The following is a 12,019-nucleotide window of genomic DNA, read 5'->3' as shown; positions in this document are numbered from 1 at the left end:
CACCGTGGTAATGAAGTGCTTTACAAAAAATGAGAATGATAATTAATACAAGGTATTTAAAAATTAAGAACTAGAAATAAAATAATTTAAATTAGAATTGATTAGCTACCAGGAGATAAAATAGATGTGTTTTCAGTCAGAATTTGGTAAGATGTTCTCTTTCATTCTGGACGGCAAGGGCAGTGACTGTAACATCGAGGGTACTTTGCAGTATTAAACAAGTATTTATATCAATATCATCAGGCTCCGAAAATTCTTCAAAAAGAACACAGAGAATGGCCTTCTCAGCTGCCATAGTTGCAACGCTTGCCGTCATCACAACAGGGTGTTCAACACGCCACCGTTTCCGTTTAAAAAACGTTTTGCAACGTTTTGTCGGGGCTGAACGCAGCCCTGTTAGTTATTGTGGCCGCGGTGTGTCACATGACAATCATGACGTGTCGCCATGGAAACAAGGGGTCAGTTAAAATATTTGTAACTTATGCGTGAAAGGGTTGATTTAAAAAAAATATTTTCTAAGTAAACAACAATAGCCCAAGTTTAGTCAACATTTTTTATTGAGACTATAAAAAATAATTCTGCATCTATTTTTAGGTGTGGGTGGCACCGGCATACCCTGGCACACCCATGGCTACGCCACTGCTCATAAGCATATTTCCAGTACGCGCCTCAGGCTCGCACAGTATCGTCAACTCATCAGAATCTTCGGGAACCCTTGGGCAAACTTCGCCCCGGCTCATTCGGTTCTTGTTGCGTTCTCGGTAATCCTCGCCAAACTTCGACAGTTGGCTGAACCGGCTCAAGCGGTTCTTTTTGAGTTGGACGTTGCTAGTTCGGCTGTGCGTCCGGCGTCATCAACCTGTTCGATTCAGTTCGATTTGTGAACCGGCTCAAAAGAACGATTCGTTCAAGATCCGAACATCACTAATTTTGGACTCTGAAGGCTGACTGGCACTGATACCCTACTGATATTTAGATCTCATATAGGAAGCCGCTTCAGAGTTTGTTCGATAAAAAAGAGATTTTGCTTCTAGTGTTTTGTTTTATCATTAGTAAACACCTCGAGCAAATTTAAGAAAGTTCTTGGATCCTCATATTTTCCCCTCTGTTCATCTGGGTAAGTCGCGTTTTAAGATAACGTTACCCTTTTTGTTTCTGTACTGTTCTCGTTACTTTATTTTAGTCGTTTGATATAACTTAGCGGATTGGTAAATCTCCTCTTTTCCGTTATCTTGCCTTTCCAGGTAAACGAATTGTAACTTAAAGCATACAATTTATTATTATTATTATTTGTCTTGAAGTTTGAAGATTAAATTGTATCACATATGGAACAAAAGCAACAGGTGACTAAGTAAACGCCCCCGTTAAAACAACCGAAACATGTTATATAATAATAATAATTATGTTATTAGTATTCGTAATTGATTGGATTCAGAGATTTACATAAAATAAAGTTATTAGTTTATAATAATTCGATTATTAGGCACTAAAAATACAGCTGTAGCTAGCCTGTTAGCTTGCTAGCTCGAGGATGTCTGGTCAGTGTTTGTTGTTGTAGGTTATGATGGATTTTTTTGGGCCCTTAATGTGCACCCGAATCTGTCTGGCATGATTTTCAAAGAAAAACAAAGAGAACAGAGAAAGAAAAGAGATATGCCCTAACATCTGTTAGCTCCTGAGTGAAGTATATACAAAAAAAATAAAAATAAAATCACTGCAGCATCTTCAGATGTCTTCCTTGCATGATTTTTTAATCATCATTTAAATAACGTTACCCTGAAAACCATTCCTCCAGCCACAGGAGAATAAATCTCTTCCAGTGTCAGGATGACAAAGGACAAATAGTTCAGTTAACTTCTAAATACCCTTAATCTAATAAATCAAATCAATTAATAATTAATTATGTTATTAAAACTATTTAATACTAAATAAAATCTATCAAAAAATAAATCTATATATATATATCACCTACCCATCAATCTGTCTGTCTGTTGTGTAGGGTTTTGGTCAATAGTTGTTGCTTTATAAATAAATAATTAATATAAATCTTTGTTTCTCAGGAGTCGAATGGCTTCTGTTGTTACAGTGAAGATAGAGAAGCGTCCTTCCCATGACTCTGAGGATGGCGACACAGTGGCTAAGAAGGCCAGGTATGAAAACAACAGATGTCCGTGTCTTGCTTTGCTGCCAGCACATTCCCAGGGAGAGACAAATATTCTTCACTGAAGCCAGCTCCTGTCTGCTGACTTGTTCTGATGAACGTGTGATTTTCCAAAGACCTGTACTTCCTGATAAGAAAGACTTCACCTTTTCCTATTCTTTGGAAAAAAAAATTATAGTCCACCCTAAAATGAAAATTCTGTCATCATTTACACACCCTCATGTCATTCCAAACCTGTATAACTTAGTTTCTTCCGTGGAACACAAAACAAGATGTTTTAGAGATTGTTGGTAACCAAACAGTTTGGGTTCCCATTGATTTCCATTGTAGTTTTTGTCTGTACATTGGAAGTCAGTGGGATTTGAAACCAACATTATTACCAACATTACGCAAAATATGTTTTTTTGTGATCCACAGAAACGCAGAAAAATACTTTCTTTTGTGTTCCCTTTTAAGCATAGAGGATTGGATGAGACAGATTTTTAAAGAATTAGAGAGACAAATCCCATGCCGTTGTTTTGAGAAGATAAACTAGTATCTAACATACTTTTAAACATAAAAAAAGTTACACAAACCAGGGGTTTTAATTGCATTTAGACATGTCCAACAGTTTAGTAACAGTTTGCAAAAATCACCAATCTTATAAAGAATAAATAGAAAACATCTCATGACGTCAACATTTTACTGATAGTTAAGGACCTCATTTACTGATTATTTAAAAGTTTTAGATCATATTTTTGAAGTCCGTTTAAACCATGCTTTGCATGCAACTCTGTAGTGTAGTTCCATCTGTATGCATGTTTCCTCTGATCTGTTTACACTTCCTGCTCCTTGGTTGAGTAGGAAGTTGTTGCCCAGCCTGAAGACGAAGCGCGCCCCTGAGCTGGTGCTGGTGATCGGCACGGGGGTGAGTTCAGCCGTAGCTCCTCAAGTGCCCGCGCTGCGCTCCTGGAAAGGTCTGATCCAGGCGCTGCTAGATGCTGCCAATGACTTTGATCTGCTTGAGGAGGAAGAGAGCCGCCGCTTCCAGAAAAGTCTGCAAGAGGACAAAAACCTGGTGCATGTTGCTCATGACCTTATCCAGAAACTTTCACCGGTAAGATGTTTATTTTTTCTTTTCATTTTCTTACCACTTGTATACAAAAATGTAAATTGCACATAAGGCAGTTTTTATGTTAAATTATATAATTATGTTTCTACTTCAGTCCGTTGTTCTTTAATAATATTAAACTACAACTGGAAATATTGAAATATTAATTAATCTTGAAACACTGATTGAGCAATTACAAGAAACATTTCAGTATGTTTTACTGTTTCTTTTAACATACCTTCTCATGTTTGTTTATTTTGTGCAATAACCAGTAGTAAAGAGGAAGAAATGGATGATTAACGTGCTGCTTCGACTGATAGCGATCTGTCATGCCAATGTTTCAGTTTCTGTGATTAGGGAAAAGTTGGCAGGGCAAGGAAAAATCTTGAAAAAAACCCAAAAAAACATCTGTATTGTTGATCCCTAATAAACATGTGGATCATTAGGACAATGCTGGGCAATGCATGGACCGCAGAGCACAATGATGAGTTTGTCCATCATTAGTCCCTTTCTTTCTCTCCAGCCAACATGGGGCGTAGAACCACGTGCCACCAGTGTTGTTGTTTTTGTCTGTTTTCCATTGACAAGCCCAAGTATCATTTGCATCCAAACCCATCAGCGTCACTAGAGGATTTAGAAGGCATTAGGCCTGTGAAAGGGAGTTAGGTAATGAATTTCAGCTCCAGTGCTGGGGTTTCATTGCCTGGAATGGTCGTAGCTGAACAACACACTTCAACAAAACAACTCTCCTAGAAAAACATCAGCCTGCTGTCTGTCTCTGTCCCAGTGAAGTTCCAAGCGTGGTTTGTTTGTTGTTGTTAGTGCGAGATCTTTCAGTGATTTAACCTACTTGTGTGAGTTTTGAGTCTCACATGAGCAGAACAGAGGCACAAAAAAATAGGCTAATCTGAACATGCGACCAGGATTCACTCCTCCAGAACTACATGCCGTGACTAGACGCTGGTCCATTCAGCTTCGGCATTGCATATTTCTTTAGTTATGCATTCTTTGCCAAAATAAATTTGCACTTTGACATGTTTGGGCATGAATATATAAGTCATGCTTGAGACACTCAGGCTGCTTTTTTGATTCAGGTATCAATGTTATTGCGCTATTATGTTGATGAGCACAAAAAAAGTCCATGCCCTTCCAAAAATGATTGCATGTTCATCTCATTTCTGAATGCTTGTTGCTTAGTGCTGTTATTTTCCACAAGTACCCAATCAGGGATCCAGACAAAGAAAAAAAACGTATAGTCTTTACAATGGCATGTATTGTATAAGGTCCTAGATCATTTTATGCCATTTTCACAACTTTTTTTTTTTTTTGTCTGCAATGAATGGGTGCCATCAGAATGAGAGTCTAAATAGCTGATTCTTTTTTCTCCACTAAAACTTTCATGCTCATCATCTCATCTCAACACAACAAATGATAAAATAGATTACTTCTCACAGAACATACAAATAAAATGACATGGCATGCATTTTTTTAAATCGTATAAAATCATATTTTCACCAGTGGAGATTTTGGTAAATATATAATTAGCATATTAATATTTTTATTATCAAATCAATTGTTTTAGGTGTAGGAGCCCTGATAAAATGTTATTTGAGTGGTTTGATCCAAAAAAATATTTGGACCCCTTCAACAGCATTAAAAAATGATCACATAATATCATATACATACACAGACGTCAAAACAAAACCAAAACAAAAAAAATAAAATAAATCCACACAAATCAGATCAGAGGCATTAGTTCACATCAGGTGTGGAGGTGCTGATAATTAGCCTCTTCCTAAGAAAGTGGATTCTGCAAGCTATTCATAGCAGCACCTCTCTCTCTCTCTCTCTCTCTCTCTCTCTCTCTCTCTCTCTCTCTCTCTCTCTCTCTCATTCCTCTCTTCTCTCTCTCTCTCTCTCTCTCTCTCTCTCTCTCTCTCTCTCTCTCTCTCTCTCTCTCTCTCTCTCTCTCTCTCTCTCTCTCTCTCTCTCTCTCTCTCTCTCTCTCCATGTGCATCTGCCAAGCTCAGAGAATGAATTCAGCTCAGTGTAATGAGATTGAGTCTGAGCAGGACAAGGGCACTGCTGTCAAAACTCCTCTATTCTCAGCACTCTCTCCATACTACTACTACTTACCTACAATAAGCCTAAGTATTTGACTGAAGTATTCCATTTCTTATGAGATTCCAATTATCAGGGTTAAAATTTGCATTGGCAAACACCACCATGTGTAAAAATCAAGATAATTTCATTGCCTATAAGCCTAAATATATGAATTAGGGTGCTTTATTTCTTATGATGTGATCCATGGAGAACATTTCAGGGCCTTTTAAGAAGATAAATCTTATTTCCCCTTCTAGAAGCCTGCTCTGGTTCACTCCTGTAACTTTGCATTCCCATAAGAGTTATTTGAATTCTCCTTAAGTTGATTTGTTTTTCCGTACATCTCAAATTTCTTTGTAGCGGACGGGAAATGTACGCTCCACCTTTTTTAAAGACTGCCTCTACGAGGTGTTTGATGACCTGGAGTGTAAGATGGAGAACTCTGGGAAGCATCTCCTCCGCTCCGTGCTGCAGTTGATGGAGAGCGGCGCTCTGGTCCTCACCACCAACTTTGACAATCTGCTAGAGATCTACGCTGCCCACCAAGGGACCAAGCTGGAGTCTCTGGACCTCACAGATGAGAAGAAGGTACCAGCTATGTTTGTACTATGTAGCATTACAGTTCAGACTGCCTTATTGGACGCTAACCATTTAAATAGTGTAGGAGGTCTAACTTTGGTCAGTGCAGAAATGTAGCGTTGATGAAAGGAAATACTTTAATAATCTAAATGACATTTATTTTCTGACGCAACAATATTAAATAAGGTCTTTTTTAAAATCATAATAAAAATCTTAAATTGTATAAACCCGCTTGTGAAAATCATGATTAATAGTATAAAAAAAGGGACCGCAATAATCTTTATTATTATTATAATTGTTGTTCTTGTGTAATTTTGTAAGTAGTTAAATATAAACATATAGCACTAGTCTATGATTGGAAACACTGTTTCTCTTATACGCGATATATTTTTGTTTTTTTATAGTAAAAAAGGTTAATAGCGAAATAATATATATATATATATATATATATATATATCATTTGAGCAAAAATACAGTAAAAATATAGCACTAGTCTATGTTTGGAAACACTATTTCTCTTATACGTGATATATATATATATATATATATTTTGCTTCATTTATTTGATCAAAAGTACAGTAAAAACAGTAATATTGTGAAAATTGTTTACAATTTGAAAACTGCTTTCTATCTGAATATATTTTAAAATGTAATTTATTCCTATGATGCAAAGCTGAATTTTCAGCATTATTTCTTCTTCACAAATCATTCAATATCAATATAAAACACTTCAAAATCATAACGTTTTTGTCTGCAGGTTATTGGGACCTGAAAGTCCATCAGTGATGTGAGATTCGATAGAGCACAATTATTTCGTTTATGATTGAATTGCATTATGTCTGATAAAAATCACTGATAAATAACAGATAAAAAAGCATCTGAAGAAGAGACCATGATGTTCAGTGCATTGGGTTCATCTCTGTTTGCATTTGGCCATAAATTTCCTTCAGCACAAAGCAGTGAAAGCTTCAGCTATTAGTCATAAAATCAGCCTTATGGTCTCAGGCCAAGCGTCATGTAGTGCATTAGTGCATGTAAGCTCTACAGCAGCTCACCTGAAGGGCCCTCTGAAACACTGCATGTTCAGTTCCCTGTGTCTTTATTCATCAGGCCGTGTGTGGTTTTCCATAGCGTGGCCTTTAGGCAGGGTGTTTATGCACCTTTCCCATCAAATGCCTCTTGATTAGAACCCGCAGTCATTGAAAGCAGCTGGACGCTCCTAGAGGGAGCCGGATTGGGAGCAGTGGAGTATGAAATGACGCTGTGTGTTTGTGCGTGCAGGTTCTGGAGTGGGCTCAGGAGAAGAGAAGACTGAGCGTACTCCATATTCATGGTGTTTACACCAACCCCAGCGGCATCGTACTGCATCCTGCTGGCTACCAGAACGTTCTGAGGAACACCGAAGTCATGGTGAGTGAATGTTTTCTGCTCTCAGGAGAAAATAAAGTCACACCACTGGAACATTGATAATTCACCGGGTGGAGGACACTGTGAACCAAAGCATTCTGGGCTGAAGAGATACTTCCTTTGTGTGGCAGTTTTTATTGCTCACTGTCCAGTCCTTGAAATAATTTTCCCTAATACAAACTGTTATGACAGTATTATCAGCATTAAATGAAGTTTATATGATGCTGATAAAAGCAGCATAACAATTTATTATGTTATGATGGTCTATATATGATATAATGCAGTTTTTTTAGTCTAGATAAGTGAATTTATTAAAAAATACATTGACTACACCTCTTCTGTGATGACCATGTTTCAATGTCTGAATTCATATTCATTTTGATATGTTTTCGGGGCATCAAAAATGTCAGGGTGATACATAGGGATTAATTGAAATAAAACCAAAATTTTGATATGCCTTAGTGTGATTATCAAATTGGAATTTAATGAAATAAATGTGCTGTTTTTCAAAGGGAATGTGTCACTGTGCTTATTAAGGGCTCCCTGTGGTTTAACGTTTGAAAATGAAGAAATAAAGATACCTAAAAATATTAGTAATGTAACTTTAAAAATATTACTTTTCTTAAATACTCCTTTTTTATTTTATTTTAAATTATTTTGTTATTGTTATATTTTTATTTAGTAGTAGTAGTATAAATAATAATAATAATAATAATAATAATAATAATAATAATAATCAAATAATTATAAAATGTCAAATATTATATATGTATGTATTTATAGTCATTGATATATATATACAGGTGCTGGTCATATAATTAGAATATCATCAAAAATTTTATTTATTTCACTTCCATTCAAAAAGTGAAACTTGTATATTATATTCATTCATTATACACAGACTGATATATTTCAAATGTTTATTTCTTTTAATTTTGATGTTTATAACGGACAACTAAGGAAAATCCCAAATTCAGTATCACAGAAAATTTGAATATTGTGAAAAGGTTTAATATTGAAGACACCTGGTGCCACACTCTAATCAGCTAATTAACTCAAAACACCTGCAAAGCCTTTAAATGGTCTCTCAGTCTAGTTCTGTAGGCTACACAATCATGGGGAAGACTGCTGACTTGACAGTTGTCCAAAAGACGACCACTGGCACCTTGCACAAGAAGGGCAAGACACAAAAGGTAATTGCAAAAGAGGCTGGCTTTTCACAGAGCTCTGTGTCCAAGCACATTAATAGAGAGGTGAAGGGAAGGAAAAGATGTGGTAGAAAAAAAAGTGTACAAGCAATAGGGATAACCGCAACCTGGAGAGGATTGTGAAACAAAAAACCCATTCAAAAATGTGGGGGAGATTCACAAAAAGTGGACTGCAGCTGAAGTCAGTGCTTCAAGAACCCACTACGCACAGACGTATGCAAGACGTGGGTTTCAGCTGTCGCATTCCTTGTGTCAAGCCACTCTTGAACAACAGACAGCGTCAGAAGCGTCTCGACTGGGCTAAAGACAAAAAAGGACTGGACTGCTGCTGAGTGGTCCAAAGTTATGTGCTCTGATGAAAGTAAATCTTGCATTTCCTTTGGATATCAAGGTCCCAGAGTCTGGAGGAAGAGAGGAGAGGCACACAATCCACGTTGCTTGAGGTCCAGTGTAAAGTTTCCACAGTCAGTGATGGTTTGGGGTACCAGGAAGTTTTAGAGCACTTCATGCTTCCTGCTGCTGACCAACTTTATGGAGATGCAGATTCCATTTTCCAACAGGACTTGGCACCTGCACACAGTGCCAAAGCTTCCAGTACCTGGTTTAAGGACCATGGTATCCCTGTTCTTAATTGGCCAGCAAACTCGCCTGACCTTAACCCAATAGAAAATCTATGGGGTATTGTGAAGAGGAAGATGCGATATGCCAGACCCAAGAATGCAGAAGAGCTGAAGGCCACTATCAGAGCAACCTGGGCTCTCATAACACCTGAGCAGTGCCACAGACTGATCGACTCCATGCCACGCCGCATTGCTGCAGTAATTCAGGCAAAAGGAGCCCCAACTAAGTATTGAGTGCTGTACATGCTCATACTTTTCATGTTCATACCTTTCAGTTGGCCAAGATTTCTAAAAATCCTTTCTTTGTATTGGTCTTAATTAATATTCTAATTTTCTGAGATACTGAATTTGGGATTTTCCTTAGTTGTCAGTTATAATCATCAAAATTAAAAGAAATAAACATTTGAAATATATCAGTCTGTGTGTAATGAATGAATATAATATACAAGTTTCACTTTTTGAATGGAATTAGTGAAATAAATCAACTTTTTGATGATATTCTAATTATATGACCAGCACCTGTATAATCACATTATTTTAAAATATCCAGCTTCACAATTTGTAAAGTTGTGTTTTAAATCAAAATTTAGATTTTTATCAGGAAATCATATAGTGATACAGTTATTTTGATATCAAAATAAAAAAAGTGAAATTCATGAAAAGAAATGTAGTTTAGCATAATTTTTATTCAAATAATTGAAAAATAAAAAACAATTACCTTTGCGTTTGCTACTAATATTTGAATAAATTTTGTTAACCAAACCAAAGTCATGTGCTGAGACTAACATGCAAAATTAAATAAATTATATTACAGAGACCCCTGCATGATTGTGTGTCAAGATGAATAAGTCTGTCAAAATATCAGATAATCTGAAAAATTATTGAGATTCTAAATTAATAACTAATGATATACATGAAGATAATTTTTACTTTGAAAAGTACATTTAACTTTTAAGTATTATTTATTTTAATGAGATGAGTAGACTTGCATGTATTCAAAGTGTACAGAAAATCATCATATCAGTCCATATCACTTCAGTTATTACATTGTTGCATGTTTTTGCAGAGGGAGATCCAGAAACTCTATGAAACCAAGTCTTTTGTGTTCCTGGGCTGCGGGAGGACAGTGGACGACACCACCTTCCAGGCCCTGTTTCTCGAGGCGGTCAAACACAAGTCTGACCTTGAGCATTTCATGCTGGTGCGGCGAGAGGATGTGGGAGAATTCAAGAAGCTCCGAGACAACATGCTGGACAAGGGCATTAAGGTCATCTCGTACGGCAACGAATACGCCGACCTGCCGGAGTACTTCGAACGACTGGCCAATGAGATTTGCAACCGGGATGTGGACCGGGACGTGGTCACCAATGGCTGGGGTACGTTGTCTTCACCTTTTAGATACGGTACATACAACTGATGTTTTTGTTTTTTCACTGATTGATTTGCTGGATTGATTCAGGATCGCCCATCTCACAAGGCGAAGAAAGTCAGAATGGCTTTACGACCCAGAAAAACCTCCTGCAAGGTTAGGACAGCTTTTGTGTTGGCACCTCAACCAGCTTGCATGCTAAAGGCAGTTTGGGCATTTGACTGGAGCATGACGACGCATTTTTTCCTTTTCCCTTCTTTCCTTCAGTGCATGCTTCTAGAACGATAGAAACATGAATGCAGCACGAGGGCTTCTGTTGTTGTTTTACACTCCCCTTCCCACTCTACTCCTCTGCACCGTGGCTTCCCGTGATGAAATCAGCTGATGCGCACTGTGTTGTAACGAGATCTTCATTGTAGCTCTTCCTCTCTCCCTGTCCAGACTACCACTCATGACACAAGTGGCAGTCTGGGAACGTTTCCACAGCTCCGCCGCCCCCTTCCGCTCGGATCTGGTATGACTAGATCTTCACGCACAACAGACTCATTTCTCATACTTAAACCGAGCGCTTCACACGGGAAAGGCGTCAGTAAAAGCACCACCAAGCAAACTGTGAACTCCTGCAACTCGGAAAATGTTTATGAAACTCTTCATGTGAGTGAGGGAGAATTATTTTTATTTTTATTATGTGGTTTTAAGTGAAGTTGTGGACCAAGAATGATGTTCAGGACCAGTCTGATCTTAAACATGAGCTGTCAGGAGTGTTTTAGCAATGCAGTCTCACTTCCCGTTTTTCACATCAGTAAATAGTTAATACACCAGCAATATTTAAATGGACATTTCATCATAATTTTGTGAGGTTCACACAACAACCATGTCATATTTCACCCCTAAATAAGTGTGTGTGTGTGTGTATATATTTTTAAAATAAATTTTGTGACATTTTTATTACATTTAAACTCTGTCCACCTTTAGATTCTGATTACGGTAATGTGAAAATCCCTCATTTCTGTGAAAAAAAAAAAAAAAGATTTGTACTATTTACATAGTACAGTACAATTCTGTTTAATGATATCATTTGATGTACTGAATAATTCATTAAAATACTGATTTTAATAAAATGTAGTTTTCATTACTTTTGCAAACAACAAAAGGCAATGCTGAATATACACATCACATCAAACAAAATCTAATTGTGACTATTTTTCTCACAGTATCTTTTTTTCCTCACAATTTTAAGAAAAAGTCAGAATTGTGAGATAAAACATCAAAATTGCAAGATATAAGCTTGTTATTCTAAAAAAAGTCTGAAATGTTAGATATAAACTCGCAAATGCAAGAAAAGAAGTCAGTTTTTAACATTTAATAACTTTTTTTTTATTCTTTGGCAGAAACAAGCTTCCACAGTATTGTGAGAAGTACAGTATACAGAAATGTGTGATGTAAACTTAGGATTCTTAGAAAAAAAAAGTCAGATTTGTT

The 12,019-nt window shown here is 36.9% G+C and overlaps 1 protein-coding gene across 2 annotated transcripts; it reads left to right on the top strand.

Annotated features, from left to right (window-relative positions):
- The first annotated feature begins 679 nt into the window (after positions 1-679).
- On the top strand, positions 680-11,658 carry LOC109098868 (protein FAM118B-like). Of its 2 annotated transcripts, none has more exons than XM_042774875.1 (8): positions 680-1,117; positions 2,061-2,150; positions 3,005-3,257; positions 5,715-5,942; positions 7,215-7,343; positions 10,235-10,544; positions 10,628-10,693; positions 10,805-11,658. In XM_042774875.1, exons 2-8 carry the CDS (start codon positions 2,068-2,070, stop codon positions 10,831-10,833), a joined length of 1,098 nt encoding a protein of 365 aa, XP_042630809.1. In that variant the 5' UTR covers positions 680-1,117; positions 2,061-2,067; the 3' UTR covers positions 10,834-11,658. The 2 variants fall into 2 exon arrangements, with proteins under 2 accessions (XP_042630809.1, XP_042630810.1); XM_042774876.1 differs by having other exon boundaries at positions 688-1,117; positions 10,979-11,658.
- Positions 11,659-12,019: the final 361 nt, after the last annotated feature.

The sequence above is a fragment of the Cyprinus carpio genome, chromosome A18 (assembly GCF_018340385.1).
Source record: "Cyprinus carpio isolate SPL01 chromosome A18, ASM1834038v1, whole genome shotgun sequence".
Taxonomy (NCBI): domain Eukaryota; kingdom Metazoa; phylum Chordata; class Actinopteri; order Cypriniformes; family Cyprinidae; genus Cyprinus; species Cyprinus carpio.
This window is presented reverse-complemented; position numbering and strand designations above follow the sequence as displayed.